Below are 21628 nucleotides of genomic sequence, written 5' to 3' on the forward strand. Positions count from 1 at the left end.
TTCCCCCACAGTCCAAAGACATGCAGGTTAGGCTAACTGGTGACTCTAAATTGACCGTAGGTGTGAATGTGAGTGTGAATGGTTGTCTGTGTCTATGTGTCAGCCCTGTGATGACCTGGCGACTTGTCCAGGGTGTACCCCACCTTTCACCCGTAGTCAGCTGGGATAGGCTCCAGCTTGCCTGCGACCCTGTAGAAGGATAAAGCGGCTAGAGATAATGAGATGAGATGAGATGAGACATCCCCCCTTCTGGTTTTTTGACAAATCGCACCCTGAGTATAACCACCAGTCAGATTGGAAAATGGCGCCCAGTCGAGTTAAAAACTACATTTCCCATGATGCTTCTCGTGCGGTTTGGGCGCAGTGGGGACGTGACGTAAGGCGCTGAAGGCGTGAGCGCTGCGTCTCTGTGAGGAAGAGGCACTGAAAGTCGAAGCTAAAACCGCATTCAAGACAACATGGCAGGATTGCCCCGCAGGATTATCAAGGTAACCGTGAAGCGAATTACACTGCACACAACACTCACACGCCCTGAATTACAGCATTAAAACCGTCCCGAGGAACTCGGACAGCGGCGTGCACCAAAGCACAAGCCGGGTACAGTTTGCTCCTGCTAGCTGTTTGCTAGCGACTTCCGTTTCGGTCTTCGCTCTTATATGGGTGGGTTAAAAATACATGCACGCTAGATTGCAGGCAACAAAAAAATGGCGGATGGCCTGTTCCTTCTCTATAACTGTTTACAAACGTATCAATGAAATTCACCAATAAATCGCACACATCGCCGAAAGGAAACGCTAACGAACAGGCTAGCTGACTAGCGTGCTAGGCGGCTAATAATCGGCGCTGCCATTCATTGATTGAACATCGATAGCCAGTGCGCGCTGTGCTAGCATTAGCATTAGCATTGAGGTTTAGCTTTCCGCTGTAATAAAGGCCAGGACGGCCGGAATGAATCGGCATCCTTGCAGCCAGCTCAATCCTTTTTTCTGTTATGTTTACGTTTATAGCAACGTGCATCAACATGCAAGGCTGTTTTCGGAAGGAAAGTGGAGAAAATCTGTGGTGAAAAATCTCTACCTTGGATCGTCCCTGCTAGGCCTTGCTAGCTGTTAGATAGCTAACCGGCGAAATTTAATCCGAGAGGTGGGTTAGAATGCAGGGAGGGGTTGTGATGCAAACGTGAAGATAAGGAATAATAATGATGATGGTGGGGGGGAAAGAAAGAAAGAAATAGTCATATGAGGTGTTTGGAAAGAAATCCGAAGCCGAGCTACGCAGCTTAGCTAGCGGCTAGTAATCCAACGACGAAGCGATGAAACCTGATGGTTGGTTTATATATATATATATATATATATATATATATATATATATATATATAAAATGGTCAGATTTCTGCATGTTCGCTGTGTTTTGGTTATTAGAGCAGACAATGCTGTGAGCAGAGACACTCCAGACAGGCTTCACTGCCCTAATATCACTGTGAGTCATGTAAATGTGAATGACTGGTCGGTTTTTTTCTTGTCGCCTGTGAGGAAAAGGCGTCGCCCGGAGCTGCTATCGCTCAGGTTTCCACTCTCAGTGTCTGCTGGTGCATCCTTCTAATGCATTCTGGTAGAGTTTCTATGTACGCATCATAAGACACACACACAAATCAGAGTTTAAAAGGTGCCATGAATGTGCTGTGCATTAGTGTTTCGTTTCATTAGGCATGCAGGTCCTGAGGAGTTGTGTAGCCTGCGTGTTGACCGCCGGCGGAGTTGGAGTCGGACCACAAAAGCCACACTCATGCAGCCGGAGTAATCGGATGTTGTGTATGCAGTGTGCATCACTGTGCGGTTGGCCTGAGCTCTGATCTTCTGATGGGAGACTGGGATTCGGCTCCGCTTTTGTATATGAAAAGCTCAAGACATTTCAGGAATGTTGTTCTTCCTGTGCAGTTTTCAGGCTGTTGCGTGATCCATCCATCCATCCATCCATCCATTATCATCTCTAGCCGCTTATCCTGTCCTACAGGGTCGCAGGCAAGCTGGAGCCCATCCCAGCTGACTATGGCCGAGAGGCATGTTCCCTTCTGTACTTTTTTTTTTTTTTTTTAAGATTTTTTTGGGGCTTTTTTCACCTTTATTGGATAGGACAGTGTAGAGACAGGAAATGAGCGGGAGAGAAAGACGGGGAGGGATCGGGAAATGACCTCGGGTTGGAATCGAATTTATGGTATGGCGCCTTATCCACCTGAGCCACGATGCCCTCGTTCCCTTCCGTACTTAAAGCACGTACGCAGAACCTTTACTTTTAAATACATTTCTGAGTGGATACTATCTCCATCCTTGCTGCATAAATGGGAATTTAAAAAAAAATCATAGCTTTTTCCGAGTTAAAATCGACCGCAAAGTTGGTATTCGAGCCAGCCAGCTTTGCGTGCATGACATCACAGCGGTAACCGGTTTCAACACCAAGGCCTCTGAGAGCTATAGACAGACCAAAGAGTTATAATGTCAACGAAACGGACTTTGTATTACCCCTGTTAACGTTGTTGCCCAAACGAGGATGGGCTCCCTTTTGAGTCTGGTTCCTCACGTCGTCTGAGGGAGTTTTTCCTTGCCACCAGGTTTGCTCATTAGGGATAAAATTAGCTCATGTTTTAATTTAACGCTGCTTTGCGGCAATGTTTATTGCTAAAAGCGCGATACAAATAGACTTGACTTGATATAAATAAAACTTTATGGTGAAAGTACAGTAAGAAATAGCGTTTCCGACTTGCTCAACTGAGACTGATTTGACTTCGTTGATTGTAGGTTGACTCTCATTAAAACAGGATAGGTGTTGTAAGTTATGCAACATGCATGCGTTTTCACTGATAAACTGTAAAAGACTAATTAAATAATCAGATGGACTGAGATGATCACGTTCTTTTTTTGTAAACATGTATTTATTGAGTTTTAACAATTTGCAAACATGCATTCAACATTCAACAAAGCATATTGCAGTCAAACTGTAAAAAAAAAAAAATATATATATATATATATATATATATATATATAAATCCACTTCCCCCACCCCAAAGGGAACGGGGAAAAAAAACAGTACTGACGTGGGCACTGACGTTACATAATCATACATGCATATACATACGCAGTTTAACATCACATGGTTTAGGTGATGGCAGTTAGGGGCACAACACCTTCAAGTTTTCAGAGTTTCTTCAACTTCAGTTTTCTAAGAATGCAAGAAAGGGGTTCCAGATCTCTTTGAATTTAGCCAGTTTCTTTTGAATCTTGTAAAGGCCAATTTATGCTGACAACGCAGTCCTCGCAGATGGTGTCGCAGACAGCGTCTGCGTAGCCCCCCCACCTTCGCAGACGCTCTGCGCACACCTCCCAAAAATTGTGACCACCGCAGAAGCGTCGCAGACAAGAGGGCTCTGATTGGTCCACTCTAGATCCGCTGTACACGCACTTCAGCTTCCTTACTTTCCTGGTTTGGTTTGTTTTCACGACCGCCATTTTTAAAAACACGAGCGAAGATGGAGCAGCACGAAGAGCGGTTGATCAAGGAAGTGAGGAAGTACGTACATCTATACGACTCCAGTTCTAGTCATTATAAGCATAATTATAAGTAACCGGAGGATAAACACTCCACTAACCACACCCACCAACTACTCCTAGCGATTTCGCAACTTCGCGCCCCCTTGCATTGTGGCGGTGAATAACATCGCGCATGCCTATTACTCCCCGCTCAACGATAAATTACAACTGTCTGCGAAAAGCTATCTGCGAAAGCCTTGTCGCAAGAGCATGCAGAGCCCCTAAGGCTACATCCACACGACAACGGCAACGAGATGTTATTTAAAAAAATATCGCGTCCAAATGGGCAATGATCAGTAAAATATCAGGTCCATATGGCAACGCAACGCTTGCTGAAAACGATGCAATACACATGCCACATCTCTAGGGGCGCTGTAAGACGGTCCCTTCGGAGACACCAGAACAATAGAAGAAGTAAGGACGCATGCGCATAAACTATTATGCGCGAGACTTCATATTAGCCACAAAGTCAGAAAAATCGGTTCGTAAAATTACATTATAATGACCAAATACAATGAAAAGTATTTTTCCAGTCTCACCTGTGAAGGTTAATCCCATGTGATCTCGTTTGGACGGTAAACCTGTTAGTACAGTTAAACGCAGCACATGAATGAGGCATCTTTATTCTCCGCTTTGACCTATCCAATATGGCGGCGAGGATTACGTATGATTCTACGCGGAAGTCAAAGTCCTTCCCACGCCTTACAGTACCTGGTATTCCTAGGCAGTCTCCCACTCAAGTACTAACCAGGCCCAACCTGTATGTGGCGCATCGGGCGGCGCCGATCTCCGTTTCAATAGCCCTCGACCTCTCGCCTATTACATAGCTAGGGTTACAGTGGGGGGCTAGTCCTCTGGTAACCACAAGAGTTTAACTCCCCATGCACATCTGTATTGCAGCGTGCCTTGCCAGATGGCGGTAGGTACCATTTTTATGATGGTCTTTGGTATGACCCGACCATGAATAGAACTCCCGATCTCCCGATCGAGAGGCGGACACGCTGCCACTAGTCGGTTCTACGCGGAAGGCGGCGTCTTTAATGGTCCGGAATAAATTGAATGCTACACGTTGATGGATTAATTTGTTGTTCTATGCCCTTTTTGAGGAATGTATTGTAGGACTTAAACCAACATCTGAAGAGGTGAGATCGCTCCTTTTTTTTCCCTATTTTTGCTGGCAGGATTGACTCTGCCCTAGGGGCTATTTTCTCTCTCTCACTTTGCACCATTACACAATAAATATTCACAGTGAAAATATTTTGTAAGCGCGTTTCATGAACCAAGTTATAGGATTTGTTGACAACTCGCATCGAGTTCGTTACACTTCTACCCGGCGTGAAGCACTCACAGTCGTGGTTGTGACGTCATCGTAAACAAATCCATTCTACTCATCCAGACGACTTCGCAACGGCAATGTTGCCAGATCTTTCCACTCTGGAACCCGTTCTCAAAAAGATTGCGTTTTGGGCACCCAAAACGCCGGTGCCGTGTGGACGCCAGGCCTAAACGATAAGCAATTGTATCGGAGTCACCTGAAACCGTTGCCGTATGGACAGGGCCTAAGGTGGGGTTTACATTAGACCGTATCAGCGGATCATCAGATTAACGTTTTTAAAACGATTAGTGTGCACACAGCAACACCAATACACGGATACGCTCGGCTCCGCAGGCATCCTGCGCTCCAAATCACTCCGCCCTGAACAGCGAGTGCCCTCTGGAGGGTGCGCACTCCGGCCCTGCGCAGCTCACAGAGCGCGCGAGTGAAGTGCACAAGCAGTGATTCGGGACTGAGCCGCTGTGTGTGTGATCCCAGTGCATATCGGGCATGTGCGTCACTTACCGCTTGCAAGTGGAAGGATGGCAAGCCTAAAGACAATCATAACTACACAATGGGCAGTATTTGCATCAGTATTTGCAGTATTTTCATACTTTTATACTCTTTAATGAAAGGTGATACAAGGCGGAAGTCCGCGCCGTTTTTCAGCAGTCGCGTCAGATGACCAACGCCAGCGAATCAGGAAGGTGGATGTCACAGTGACGTTGTCCAATGACGATGCCAGCTAGAGCTCAGCACAGCGTATCCGCGTATTCTCAATGTTTACACAGCACCGGACCAGACACGATCTGGATTGAATACGTGGACCCTGGCGGATTCCCGTTTCCAGGCGTTTTAATGTAAACGGACAGTGCATCCGCGAAGAAAACGACACACATACGGTCTAATGTAAACTTGGCCTAAGTCAGCTTTTCGAGGACAAGGCAGGCTGATAGTTCTTTCAGCCAACGACCAACAGACGGCCTCTTGATATCTTTCCAACAGAGAGAGATCAAACGGCTAGCTTGTAATAGACATAGATCAGTCAGTTTCCTCTCTTTACTGTTTAGCTTACAGTCCATTGGGTATAGGTTAAGGATACAAAGTGTCGGGCAGTTGGGTACATGATTCAAAGTCATCTGAAAAATGCATTCTATAACTTCATTCCAGAATTGTTGTATCTCAGGACAGTCCCACAGACAGTGAAATAAGGTGCCCTTTTCAGCATTACATTTAATACAGGTATCAGGGATATTTGGATTCATCTTATTCAGTCTATCTGGTGTAATATAAATTCTCATAATCCAATTATATTGAATTAGTCTGAGATGGGTGTTTACTGTTAGGAGATGGACTGTTGAGCACACGTCTCTCCAATCCGCTTCTGAGATATCTACTTGCAAGTCAGTTGCCCATTGAGCTTTCCTATGTTCAGTAGAGTCTTTATGATTTTTCACCAGAATATCATAGATTAAGGATATCTGACCCTTACCAGTACAATTATTCACTGCAAGATTTTCTAATATGGACAGAGGGGGTTGTATACAAGAGTGAGTCTGTGCGTAAACAAAACTACTTAACTGTAAATATTTAAATAAGTGTGTCCGGGGAATGTCGTATTCATTTCGGAGTTCTTCAAATGAAGCTAGTTTGCCTTCCTTATACAAATCCATAACTTTACAAATGCCTTTTGTACCCCACATTTTAAAACCTTGGTCTTTTCTGCCAGGAGAGAAGTTATCATTTCCCCAGACGATCACATTCTGAAGCAAATTAAATAATCTTATACCGGTGACTTAAACACACAATACTGTGTTTCCGCTATGTACAATTGGCTGCGGCAGGCCACCGCACCTTGATTTTTGCCGCCGCACCTTCAGGAATACCCCTAGGAGCTATATGTATTCGACTACGTTATCCGTTGCTTGCCCAGTCTTTGCGTTTGGGGCGAAGCGCAGTTCCACTGGCCGAGCTAGCAGTTACTTGATTGGTTTCCACGGGTCGCCGTGGGCTCTGATTGGACAACGTTCCACCTGGAGCAGCGTAGCCCAGCCAACCTGAGGTAAACTAACTGCTACGTTTTCTTTGCCGATTGTCGGGAGAATCAACGATGAATAATTGAATAATAATTAACATCTTTATATTAAAGTAATCATAATTATTGCTATAATTTATCCCATTAGATTCCATGGCGGCCGGCGTCGGCTGTATTGTATCCCATAGCGGCCGGCGTCGGTGTTTTAATAGGCTATATAGGTGAACGGACGACGCCATCATCCCATTTACAGATAAGCCTAAATACTCTAAAGATCAATATTTCAGACCCTCTTCGATTTATTTTCATAATAAAAACCCATCTTTGTAATCAATTATTTTTAGATATTTTAGTTTTACTGTAGATCTTGCGGTTTGCGAGCCGTCCTTGGATACAAACCACAGGTTCTATCTGATAGCCTATACACTAAATATCGAAACTTCAGACCCTCTTCGGTGTGTTTTTAGAACCAACGCCATAACATTTGTATTTAACTATCTTAGTTTTACTATGAGATGTTCCAGCTCCTTCTTGTCCGTAGTCTAACACCGAGTCGATAGATGGAATTGAGATGAACCGCCACCGTCATTTTACAAGGCTCCGGTGCGCGCTGTTCAAATGGTAGGCTATATCATTTTTGTTGTGGATGAATTGTATTTATACCAGGGCTTTGAACCGGAATTTTTTTCCTATTGGTTCGTTCCGAACAGAAACGGAATTTTAACGTTTCCGGTTTTGGGTTCCACCATTAAATAGACGTTCCCAAACCGGTTAGAACAAAAAAATTTCGTTCCCGGAACGGTTAATTACGTTCCCTGTAAGCGGTTTAACAAATGGCTATAAAGTTATGTCTCTGTCTCATCCAGCTTAAGCCAAATGTAGGCTAATTCTATTACAACCTTCATTAAATAAGACAAGAAATAATTCAAAACAATTATTTCAAATGTTGGCGATTTGGATTCTCAGTATGTCTTCCCATCTACACAAACAGAAAAAGTGCCAAAAATGAAAGAGAATTCGTTTATGGCCCTTTTCCATTACCCTTTTTCAGCTTGCTTCAGCTCACTTCAGCCCGACACGGCTCGCGTTTCGACTACCAAAAAACAGCACGACTCAGCTCGCTTCAGCCCTGCTTAGCCCCTAAAACTCGCACCGTTTTGGAGTGGGGCTGAAGCGAGCCAAACTGTGCCGAGTGAGGCTGGGGGCGTGAGCAGACACTCCCCTGTGCACTGACTGGTGAGGAGGAGTGTCCTCACATGCCCACACACGCCCCGCGAGCACGCTGGGATCTGTAAACACCGTAAACCCGGAAGAAGAAGAATTACGAATTACGAGAATTATGAAGCCTTATGCGCCTCGCCTCATCTATACGCTCTTGGCAGTATCTGTTGGCGTTGTCGGTGACAACAAGCCACAGCACCAAGACCAGCAACACTAACGACTCCATGTCCTCCATGTTTATTGTTTACTATTCGGGTCGTGAGACTACCGCTTAAAAGCTCACTGATGTCACTGTTTGCGCTGCTTAACGACATCACGTGACGTCCACCCACTTTCGCTAACTCCACCCAATGTGTCCACCCACTTCCAGCCAGCACGGTTCAGCGCGGTTGTAGTCGAAATGCAACTCCAACAGCCCCGCTCAGCTCGACTCAGCACGGCACGGCTCAGCCGCGTTTGTAGTGGAAAAGCGGCATTAGTGTGTTACCAAAGGCTAGTCAGGCCCTATAGAGGGCTACCGCATGACGTCACCGCGCCGCGAGATTTTGTTAGGCGCCATATTGGAAGTACACATCTATGCAAGTACATACATTCATAACAAACTACAGCTGAAATGTAGCCAGGGCCGGTTCTGCCCTAATCTGGACCCGGGTGCAACATCGCGCAACCCCCCCCCCCCCCCCCAAAAAAAAAAAACAGTCTAAATCAGGACAACCATCACATAACTATAAACATTTTATATCAACTATTTTAACTAAATGGGCTATAATAAATAAGCCTGCAGGCAGCCACGGCGGGCTGCCTCAGAAAAGTAACCATTTGTCCTACCTTAAAACTCGTTTTGCATTTTCTGCCTCCTTTTTTGTATTTTCGACCCTCCGTTTATTTTCTTTCCTTTTCTGAAAACCCGATTTGTGTCCAGACATTTTGTTCTGCTACCAACGAACTAACTCGTCAGGTCTCGTCTCTCGAGCCCGCGATGATTCCCGTGGGAAGGACAACAACTGATACATTTTTACAAAAAGCCAATAAACAGCCAATAGGGAGGTTGCATCGTTCAGGCTCTTCTTTGCTCAGAGACACTCAGTAATGCACTTTACTCACTAGTAGTCCACCTTCCCGCTCTCTCCATTCAATCAGCGAACGTCACACAGGAAGTGAACCCCAGCGGGTCATAGAAACTTGCGCAGGAGAAGAATGACTATTTGTAGGCTACAGAAACTTTGAGGAACGAAATAAAAACCAGTATTAACCGGTTATCATTATTTTTAATAAGCGTTTCTGTTCCGGAACATAAAAAAATAATAAAGTTTCTGGTTTCGTTTCTGTTCCATGTGAAATAGAAAAAGTTCCCGGTTTTCGTTTTCGTTCCTTGAACCGGTTCAAAGCCCTGATTTATACGCTCCATTATAGTGATGACAGTAAACTTGGACATTTAAAAATGGTCCCACGCCACACTTCGCCGTGCTGCTTCATGTTGATTTTTAAGCGACTGACCTACGCTACGGAAGCTCGTAGGTAACTGAAGCCAGGGTACGGCCAAATGTTTGTCCGTGACAGACAGCGAAATTCATTGCTTGAAGACTTGCACAATGCAACAACCTATAGGCTATTCATTTTTGTCGATGAACGTGATTCTTCTTAACGAAGTTCTTAATGGTCAATTATCGATTAATCTAGGCTATTGGTTATGTGATGTCCATCCCTAATTCGAGCATACACTGTTGCAGAAAGTACAACACCGACGCGAGTTTTTAAACACAGCCCTTTTTCCGAACGTCAGTGGGTGTGTGTGATCATCTGCGAAATGCCATATCAGATCAGAAATTATCAAAACCATGTTAATTTCAAAATGTCCATGTAAATGTTTTGAAAATATGAACATTTTAGGCAGGTAGCAGTAGGGTATTAGGCAGAAAAAGAAATTTACCAGTCAAAAATAATATTTTATATAGTCCTGATAAGCGCCGCAGGTGTGAAGACGAGCGCTGCAGGCGCGAAGTCCCTCTAGGGGGGTCTGGGGGCATGCCCCCCCAGAAAATTTTTGAAATTTAGACTTCATTTCCTGCATTCTAGGACATTTTCAGGGTGAAATGGCGTGTAATTTTTGATCAGAAATATTGCATATTTTTACTTTGTATTTTTTTCAGTTTCACTCCTGAATGTATCAGATGTATGTATGGTGTCTGATTTGGTAACAAAAGTGAAAAGAAAATAAACAACAATGAATTGTATATAATCTTTTGATCTAGTTACAGTATTTAATAAAAAAAAAAACCCAACAGTATTCTATTTTACCATACCCCAATGAAACCCCCTTGTTAATCAATGTATCACACATACCTTTTCTGTCTTTTTGTGGAAAAACGAATCAGTTTTTGTCACATTCAATTTGGGGCGTTTGTTGGGATTCATCTTGATCCAGAAGAGTGAGTCAGCAAAAAAAAATGCGGTTCTCCCGCCAAGAAAGAGGAAACTACAACGCAGGGTGTTTGGCAATTTTCGACCAATCAGAATTCGCGATTTATTCAGTCCGCATGTTACAAGATTCAGTGCGGGCCAAAATGGTGGAAACGATGAAATATTCTGATTTTTCATTTCAAGTTTTCAGTATTTTTCGTATTAAACTGTGTTTCTTACGATTTGTAAATGATGGCGGAACCACACACGGACTGGCCATCGGGAGTAGCGGGAGTTTTCCCAGTGGGCCGGTGGTTCAGTGTGGGCCAGCGGAGAAAAAAAAAAAAAAAAAACAGTTGCGCGCTGGCCTTTAATATGATAAGCAATGTTAACAGTTTCTTTAACAAACTGTTAACATTGCTTATCATATTAAAGGCCAGCGCGCAACTGTAATAAGCAATGTTAACAGTTTGTTAAAGAAACTGTTAACATTGCTTATCATATTAAAGGCCAGCGCGCAACTGTTTTGTTTTTTTTTTTCTCCGCCGGCCCACGCTGAACCACCAGCCCACTGGGAAAACTCCCGCTACTCCCGATGGCCAGTCCGTGTGTGGGCGGAACATAACTGGATTTATCGGACGACATGTGGGAGTATTCATGTGCGAAAATTTTCGGCATTATCGTCCGTTTCAGTATCCGTCTGTGTGTATACTTGCCCGTTGAAATCGGCAATCACCCGTCAAATTTACGGGTGGACGGGTCTCTGCCTAATACCTTAGGTAGCAGTAATCAAGCAGGAGAGCAAAGCAGACTGCCAGAACAGGAAAGAGAATGTGAAAAGAGGGAAGAGAGAGAGGAGAGCAGCCAAAAGAAGGGCAAACACAAGGCCATGGGCTGGGACCCTACATGTGTTTGACAAGCCCAGAGACAAACCTTGGCTTTACCACACTGACCATGGCAAGTATTCTGTGGCTACTTTAATATCAACCAATTCTGCCACTCATAGTCTGTGTTAATTACCTAGTCTTTCAAGACTAGGTTTATTCATTTATTCCCTTACAAAGGGTCACCATTTTAGAGTGTGTTTTGTCAAAAAATTTCTCAGAATGCTCCCGTATCCTCGTACTGGGGTGGGACGTCTGAGCGCAGGTCTTGCCACCGCACCTTCAAACATTTTCTAGGGGAAACACTGCAATATAAGTTACATGCACTGTAAGAAATGATTTTAGAGAGTGGTAAATATAATCTATGCAAACCAGATAAAATTTACTCGATTATTGCAATGGAAAAATACGGTAAAATCTACCCCAAAGCTATGAGTCCTGCGCTCCAAATTGCGCATGCATCAGACCGTGCGCTTGAGTGAGCGGGACAGGGAACTCTCGGACTGCCATCTTCCTCTCTCCGGCTGTTAGTTTAGTGAGTTATAAAACAGGTTCATTACTTGAAATGTTGTGTGAAGCTGTTGTACTGCACTTTATTCTGTGTTTTTTGATCATTTGGTGCATCATTGCTGCATATAAACAAGGCGGTTCAGTTATTTGTTGTATAAATGCACCTGGACTGCAGATTTTGTCAGTCCAGAAACAACATTTGAAGCTGTTAGTGAGTTATAAAACAGGTTCATTACTTGAAATGTTGTGTGAAGCTGTTGTACTGCACTTTATTCTGTGTTGGTTTTTTTTTTTGATGATTTTATGGATTAAAACCATTGAGATGATGAGCCATCTGAAAGTCTTTTTTTGGGGAGTATATCTTACCTTCTCCAAATAAGTAATGGTTACTAAGTGATATTAATTACCTTTGATTAGTAATTATCAGGTATTACCTACTAGCAAGCAAGAGAGAATTTTATCCAATTTCAGTGAGAAAGTAGCTGTTGAATAGATGCATAAATGTGAGGTAAATTTTACCTAATTTATTTAAGTATTTCATAGCTTTTTATTTCAGTTATTTTATACTCAATATATGGAATTAAATCTACCCCAAACAAGTCAATGCAAATTGTTACCTCAGATTTATTGGGTAAATTCTGTAGGTTACTTTTTTCAGTGTGTATTAATCTAAATGCAGGTAAACAACAAGGTTTTTTTTTTTTTTTTTTTGTATCCAAATGAGAGTCGGAGCTTACCCGTCTGTGTTCTCGCTTCTTGAAGGCCGACCTTGTGGCCGATTTGTTTTGAAGCAGTCTGACTTTTAGTTGTTCGTTCAGTTCTCCGTTCATTCACTTCTTCCACGTAAGGGCGAGATATTGCTGCTGAGGGAAGCATATCCAGCGGAGAAATCAGACGGCTGGTCCGCTCATTCTCCGTTTTCTCCATACTGAGTACTCCTGCTCGGCTCAGGCAATTACTAAAACCCCGGGACGGGACGTCACTGGTTTTAGCAACAACCGCAGGGAGGTCACTGCCCGAGCGATACGTCACGTTCCGTCCCGGGTTTTACCGACAACCCTCGGCTTACACTCCGGGAGAACTGGTGCAACTGAACTTACTTTCCTTTTCTTGTAGTTTTCTTTTCCTTTAATTGTTGGTACTGCACCCTCTTTCAATACGGGCTTATAGCCAACGCTCCTCAACAGATCAGAGGTCTTGTACAAGTCTTCAGTAAAATGTGCAGAGCAGCTTGTAGGTGCCCGTGAACTACTTGCAAAACACAGCCAATAATTTGCAGTTTGAACATTCTTGGGCCGTGTCATGCAACGCAAATCCACCTTCTGTTGTGTTACTGCATCCGCCAGAAACACATCAATGTGGCATGGCGATAAATTAGCTCAGAATGGAGGATCGGAGTTGCAGTCAGCTCTGTTTTAGTATAGCGGAAATGGCGATGAGACCGATAGACTTACTATGGTGACGTCACGGATGTCAATGTCATTCACTCAGACCACTACCTATATGAATCACTTTTAATCATAAAAATTACTATATTAGACTTATTGTTAACACTTAAAACTATTCTTGTGCCATTCTTCAGGTCTCAAGGCGTTTATAAACGAAAGTGAGGCCATGGCTCAGACTTGGGAAGACCCTTTCTACAGCAGGATGGAGATAATATCGAGAATGTCCAAAGGAGAGCTACTAGGATGATAGAAGGATTGAATAATATGGATTATCAAGATAGACTAAAAGCTACAGGTTTTATGTCACTTGAAGTCAGGAGTTACAGGGCTGACTTATTCGAGGTTTACAGGATTATGCACCAAGGGTGGCATTGCAGGGTAGGGTGACGATACGATAGGTATCACGATACACTACATTATCTGACCTTTTGGGAAAAAGTAATGAAAAAGACAAACAAGAAAAGTATGGTTGAAAATGCTAATTTCCCAAAATATCTCCAAATTGGAGATGTATACCCAATTGGAGCATTTGCTATGGGCATTTTATCCGACTTCACTTCTAACAAATATGATAAGACTTGTGAAATATGTCAAATAACTACTGATTAACTAGTCACCAGCGAGTTATCACCACGCTATCTTAAAAATGTAAAGCAGAAATGATAGCTGGCGCCGGCTTAGAAATGAAATCTTGCATGTTCACATCGGCTTCCAACAGATCCCCGTTGAAGCAAGAGTGATTTTCAGGGCTCTACATTAACTTTTGAAACCACTTGTTCTGTCGGGCAAGTTGAAAGGAAATTTACTTGTCCGAATGTGAAGTTGACTTGTCCGAAGAAATATTTGAGGAAAAAAAACACAAACTATTTGTAACCCAACAATCTTTATTGCATTTGCTTCCGAATTCACAACATATGCATAATATCTATGAATCAAAAGTAATCAGTACTTGATATACTGAGGCAAAAGTTCAAAAATATAGTAAAACAGACTGACTGATACCATAATTCACCAATTATGTATGGTATTTAATGGTCAAAACAAGAATTAATAATTTCAAATAATCCATAATTATATCTAAATTATAGAGCCCGATGTTTCAAATCCCTAAACTCCCATTACTAATTAGGTAATTAATACAGCCGGTAACCTAATTAGCAGCCATTTGACAGCTTGGTATTTCATAGATAACTTTCCCCACTCCTACCGCACTCCCTGTCAATCCACACGCATGCAGGCGCACATTCCAAGTCCAGCACACCCCGCCACACACGCTCGGCTATATAATGAACAACAGTTCAAAGATTTGGAAATTACCACATACTCATTGTAAATATACAGTTGAATAATGATCCCGTCAACAAATCCACGTGTATGACACGATTAAAACCAATCATAAACAACCGTTTACTTTTCAGCTCAAATACACAAAGCGGTATTGGCTGGTTTCGCAAGTGGAATATTGCGCATGCGCACATCGCTCTTTCCGAATAGAAACATCCGGCGATTCATCAAAACATGTCGAGTGAGATGCTTCGGAAATCATGTGAATAAGCTGATAAATTTGATATGTAACCCGAATATCGGCGTATTCTGGCACTTGTCTGATCAGACAAGTAACTGAGACGATGAACTTGTCTGACATAAAGTATCACTTGTCCCGGACAAGCGTTAATGTCGAGCCCTGATTTTGCGAGATCCAAAATGGGTCGCCCCCCCCCATTGCAAGACCCTTCAGAGCTGAACAGAAGTAAAAATTGTGAGTTTCTTCAACAAAAAAATGAAACGATCAGTTAGGGTAAGGTATTGTAATACTTGTGGATGATACAGTACACGAATCGTGACCACAGAAATCGTGATATATCGGTGAATCGTGCCAGTCTTATCATGCACGGCATTGCTAAGTTGGACCTGGAGTACTTTTTCAAACTCGAACAAGGGGACAGATTGCGAACAAGAGACCATAGGAAGCGGATAATTAAGCAGAGGCATAATTTGATGCTTAGGAGATATTGTTTCTCCCAGTGAGTTGTTAGCTACTGGAATAGTCTGTCTGAAGAAGCAGTGAATGGCAGTCCGTGAAATGAATTTAACAGCCACATTGACCCAATTCTGAGGGGGGGGGTTACCACAAGTCAGAGAAGACTTCCTGGACCTGTGACACGATCCACCGATGATTACATGTACTTTACGTGATCATCGGTGGATTCAAGGTAAATAAATTCAAGACTAATCTTTTTAATGAGTCCCGTCCTAGCCTAACTACAAAGCTTTCCAAATCGTTTTTTGAAATTGAAAAAAAATGGGGGAAGCCACAGCCTAATGGTTAGAGAAGCAGCTTTGGGACCAAAAGGTTACTGGTTCAATTCCCTGGACCAGCAGGAATGGCTGAAGTGCCCACCTAACCCCCAACTGCTCCCCAGGCTGCTCTGGGTAAGAGCGTCTGCTGAATGCCATTAAAGTGCATATTCTGGACCAATTTTGTTTTTATATGAAAGTATGTCCCTTTACACACTCATCCTGAAGGGTAATTTTGCACAAGGCCATCTGTCTACAGCAGAAAAAAATAAAATAACAAAACGCATCTGGAAAAATCCCAAGGGAGTCTGGAGCCAGATTCGTGACGTCATGTGCGGAAGCGCCAGCAGGCTGCGCGAGCTTTGCACGGTTTCAGTGCACAGCCTGTGTAGACCAAGCGCTCCCATTTCGCTCTCATTGTCTGGTCTTTTGGAAAACGACGAGTACTAATCCAAAGACATGCGGTTAGGTTAATATGGGACGGCCTTGGGCTGAGGTGCCCTTGAGCGAGGCACCTAACTCCCAACTGCTCCCCGGGCGTGGTTAACATGGCTGCCCACTGCTCTGGGTATGTGTGTGTGCTCATTGCTCACGTGTGTGTGTGTTCACTGCTTCAGATGGGTTAAATGCAGAGAAGAAATTTCACAAGTGTGTGATGAATAAAGTTGTGCTTTTTCTTGTTCTTTCTTTCCTCTACACAATAATTGGACTCATTGTCACGTTTTCCCCTGGTAGTGACGCACAGCTCAGGGTTTTTTAATACCCACACCCACCTGGCCCATTATGAGACAATCTGTACTGCCCAACCTGCAAAAATATGCATTAAGCAAACACTTGGTGCACGTTTCAAAAAGTACAGGCGCTCATGTCGCCGACAAGGTCTTGCACAAGCCACTAATAGGCTCTGTGAACATGCAGTGTTTCTGAAAGTTATTTATAACTTGGTTGGAATGTTTTGTCGTCACTTTTTGACCCCACCCACCTGAACCTGTGGTGTGGTTTTTTTTTCTTTTTTTTAAATTATCCAAACATGCCTGACCCATGGGTCAACCTGTGTATCACCGGTTTACAGACTGCTCAACTAGAATTGCTTCTGCGTTTTGTTTTTCTTTGCAAGGGGGGGAAAAAAACCAGTTGCGGGTGATCTAGAGGAATTTCACACTGGAGTATGTTGTAAATTGTATAATAGAATGGAGAGCACCTAAGTCGTGCAGCCTCAGATGCGTCACGTCTTGAGCATCACACATTCCACAGGTGCTATCGGATACTCTGTCTTCATTTGTGCGTGTGTGTTACGAAAGGCCCTGAAGGTTATCCTGCTTACTGTGTTTCTCCGTGTACTGGCACTCCGGGTTTCTGAAACCTGTTGCATTCAGGGACTCCTTTAACTGTTTAAAAAAACAATCCGTGGACCCCCTTGGTGCAGGTTTATTTTTATGAACATATTCCAGCTATTCAAATACTAGGCTCGTTTATTCAAATGTGTACAATTGTATATTCTGGCTATAGGCAGAATTAAAGCTTAAAAAAATGTTTTTCTTTGCTTTCCACTCACAAGCTCATGTTTTAATTAAAATTAGATACGAGATTATTTATAGGCTGAGTTCTTGAGGTTTGGATTACACCCATTCAGTTCATGTAACCTTTCAAAGACTAAACTCTGAGACCCCAATAATAAATATCATAACTTTGGTAACGGTGAGTTGTGATTTCTGCTACTGTAACCAAATGTACAACTTGTGGACCCTGTGGTGAGGCTGCAGTCAACGCAACTTATATAAATTTAAAGTGCAGTAAGTGTGGTATTTGTCATTTCTCATTAAAAAGAGAACCGCAGTTCCACTACAGGTTACAAATGTCGTCTATAGGTTATAATCTTTCAAGTCAACCAACTAAATAAACTACCGTTCAAAAGTTTGGGGTCACTTTGAAATGTCCTTATTTTTGAAAGAAAAGCACTGTTCTTTTCAATGAAGATCACTTTAAACTAATCAGAAATCCACTCTCTACATTGCTAATGTGGTAAATGACTATTCTAGCTAAATTCTACTAAGGCCCTGTCCACACGGCAACGGATTCGGGTGAATCTGATAAAATTGTTTATCGTTTAGGCCTGGCGTCCACACGGCACCGGCGTTTTGGGTGCCCCAAAACAAAATCTTTTGAGAACGGGTTCCAGAGTGGAAAAATCTGGCAACGGCACTGTTGCGAAGTCGTCTGGATGAGTAGAACGGATTTGTTTACGATGACGTCACAACCACATGATAATCCCACCAGCAAAAATAGGGAAAAAAAGGAGTGATCTCACCTCTTCAGATGTTGGTTTAAGTCCGACAATACATTCCTCAAAAAAGGGCGTAGAAGAACAAAGTAATCCATCAACGTGTAGCATTCAATTTATTCCAGACCATTAAAGAATTCTGGAGGATTTCAGAATGTTGGCGTACCAGCTTCCATCTACCCCCGTTCATTCCTCTCTCTCTCCATCTACCCCCGTTCATTCCTCTTTCCGTGTCTCCATTCAAAAAACGAGCACGTGATTTAAAGGGACTATAGCCATAGGACAGGGAGTGAGAAGGTGTGCGCGTGTGACAGTGACAGGGAAGAACCTAGGCTCATGCTCGCCCTGAATTTCTCTTAAAGTGAAGGCAGAAGAACGTTCAGCGCCTGGCCAGGCTTTCTATGTATTAATTTACATAGACGTTTTAATATGAAATCTAAATAAGTGTCTTAGACAATAGATACTATTTTACGCTACTGACTAATAATCAAAACTTTGTGTGGCTAATGCTACAGAAGAAGGGGTTTATGCGCATGCGTCTACTTCTATTCTATTGTTACAGCGCACGTAGAGGTGTGGCATGTGTATTGCATCGTTTTCAGCAAGCGTTGCGTTGCCATATGAACCTGACATTTTACTGATCCGTTGCCCATGTGGACGCGATATTTAAAAAAAAAAAAAAAAATCTCGTTGTCGTGTGGATGTAGCCTAAATGTCTGGTTTTTGGTGCAATATCTCCATAGGTGTATAGAGGCCCATTTCCAGCAACTCTCACTCCAGTGTTCTAATGGTACAATGTGTTTGCTCATTGCCTCAGAAGGCTAATGGATGATTAGAAAACCCTTGTACAATCATGTTAGCACAGCTGAAAACAGTTGAGCTCTTTAGAGAAGCTATAAAACTGACCTTCCTTTGAGCAGATTGAGTTTCTGGAGCGTCACATTTGTGGGGTCGATTAAATGCTCAAAATGGCCAGAAAAATGTCTTGACTATATTTTCTATTCATTTTACAACTTATGGTGGTAAATAAAAGTGTGACTTTTCATGGAAAACACAAAATTGTCTGGGTGACCCCAAACTTTTGAACGGTAGTGTATTTACCTGTGATTAACACTGATCATGCCAATAAGTGTCAAGCACTGATGGGCCTATTTTGCATGAAACTTAATATAGTTCAGTAGGTAATATTTTGCAGAACTATAGCTGTATGATAATTTTGTGCATGTGTCTGTCTTACAATAGAGCAATAAACAGAAGTACCCCCCCCCCCCCCCCCCCCCCAAAAAAAAAAAAAAAAAGTCCTGTGCACTAATATTTGGTTGGACTGCCTTTAGCTTTGGTTACAGCATGCATTCACTGTGGCATTGTTGAAATTATTCAATCTCACGACATTTATTTCAGTCCAGAGTTGTATGAATTTTTCTCTGAGATCTTGTGTTGAGGATGGGAGACTTGAACCACTCTGTAAAGTCTTCTCCAGCACATCCCAAAGATCTTCAATGGGGTTAAAATGCATATTCTGGACCAGCTTCTTTTTTTTTATATGAAAGAATGTCCCTTTACACACTCATCCAGAAGGGTAATTTTGTACAAGGCCATCTGTCTACAGCAGAAAAAAATAAAATAAAACGTGTCTGGAAAAATCCCAAGGGAGTCTGGAGCCAGATTCGTGACGTCACCTGCGGAAGTGCCAGCAGGCTGCGCGAGCTTTGCACGGTTTCAGTGCACAGCCTGTGTAGACCAAGCGCTCCCGTTTCTCTCTCATTGTCCGGTCTTTTGGGAAACAATGAGTACTAATCCCATCAAGATTGGTGTTGCTACACCCTCCTGCGATACATCTGTTAACCATTTTAATAATTACGCGATAACGAAGAAATTTGCAGAAAACCACCAGGTCGTTTTCTCAAACAAACCAGCGCTGACGTAGGATTCAGAGGGAGGCGTCCCGCACGCGACGTCACAAGAATCAACGTTTCCCGGGAAATCCAAATGGCAAGTTTTTTCAGAGGCGGGCCAATTCGCCTCAAATGGCTTGATTTCAACTGAATTTTTCTGGTATTGCGCAAGGTAAAAAAATTGCAGAGAATGCAGAATGTTACAGATATTTAACCAAAGTTTAATATAAAATAGGAGAATTACATTGATCTTGCTCCTGAATTTACCCGTGATATGCACTTTAAGTTTTCCTTCCCTGCCATCAGGGAAGGGAAAAAAAAAATCCATTGATGTGATAAACCTGATCATTCAGTTTGTCAGCTGGGTTCATTTTATTGCCTCATAACATTGCTGAGCCTCGACCTGATAACTGAAACAACCCCAGATCACAATACTGCCTCGAGAGGCTTGTACACTGGCCACTATGCATGATGGCTGCATTGCTTAATGCACGTCCCTTCTTACATGGACACACCCGTCACTCAGGAACAGGGTAAATCTGGACTCCTCAGACCACATGACCTTTTTGCATTGCTCCAGAGTCCAATATTTATGCTCCCTAGCAATTATGAAGGTCAAAGGGGTTATGATCCCAATTAATTACTAGGATATTTTAGCCTAAAACCTCTGCTGTCAGAAATAAAACTTGTGGGACAGATCACACAAGTCATGCCAGGGCTTTTTCTAGAAAAATTTAGTATGAGGGCACTCACTATGGGGGGTGGTGCGGGGGGGGGTCCCCCCTCTTCCGCCGTGCGAAGCCTTTGAAAAATTGAGGCTATCTGAGAGGGAAATTGTAACACTGTTTTTGTCAACATTGAAAAAGAAAATCAAACTTTGTCACAACACTTAATTCAAATTCTAATACCTCATAATTCCAATTACACACATTAATTCCTCATGATTCAAATTGAAATTTATAATTCAAATGAATCAAACTTAAAGTATTAAACATTCACCAGAGAAATCTGTTTTCTTATACTAGAATAAGGTAGTTAGTTGTTCAAAATGAAAAATAAATTCCAGAGCAAAATGATTTTCTTTAAAAGGAAACTAAAAAAGTAAACATTGTAAAGTTGGAATCCAACCCAAATCACAAAGTTTGAAACCATGCAAAAAATGTAAGCGTGCTTTAAAAAAAAACGTACTCGAACTTTTCCTGGAACTCTGCCTTTTTCTCATTTTGCTTTTCCACTGAACACTCAGTGCCTTCATCAGAGCAAGACATCTGGTATTCGTTCGTCACGGATTCCGCGATGCCGCTGTCATAGCGCTCGGTTGGTGCGTCCTTCAACGAGGGCACGGAACGATCCCTCGATTGTCGCGATCTCGCCATCGAAAACATCTTTATCCGCTTTGTGACAGAAAAAAAGTCGTCGTCATCTGCCCCGGACAGTCTTTGTCTTCCGTTTTGTGCCGCTGGATGACATTTTTAAATACCTAAGTGTCAACAAAAACAACTCCCGAACTACTTCTGTCAAAAGCTCCCATGCCGGTAGGCGAAAGGTCATTCAGTCTCGAGAAATTTCGCTCGACAAGTCAGCTGACCTTGTATGTAACCTATGTCAAATCTCGCAAGAGCAGCTGCGACAAGTAAACAACTAAACAAACAACATGGCACCTCGGTCTGGAAAACGCCAATTCGGATTGTTTTTGCACCGTCTGACCGTGTATCTGCTGTGATTGGAATATTTTTGGAGTAATTATCACGTATTTG

The 21628-nt window shown here is 42.8% G+C and overlaps 1 protein-coding gene across 1 annotated transcript in view; it reads left to right on the forward strand.

Annotated features, from left to right (window-relative positions):
- Nucleotides 1-379: 379 nt before the first annotated feature.
- Nucleotides 380-21628, forward strand: part of ube2na (ubiquitin-conjugating enzyme E2Na) — a 51768-nt gene continuing 30519 nt past the window's right edge. The window contains exon 1 of the mRNA XM_060923762.1: nt 380-488. Within this exon, the coding sequence (XP_060779745.1) occupies nt 459-488 (30 nt within the window). The 5' untranslated portion in view covers nt 380-458. The remainder of the gene's footprint in view (nt 489-21628) is intronic.

The sequence above is a fragment of the Neoarius graeffei genome, chromosome 6, assembly GCF_027579695.1.
Source record: "Neoarius graeffei isolate fNeoGra1 chromosome 6, fNeoGra1.pri, whole genome shotgun sequence".
Classification (NCBI taxonomy): domain Eukaryota; kingdom Metazoa; phylum Chordata; class Actinopteri; order Siluriformes; family Ariidae; genus Neoarius; species Neoarius graeffei.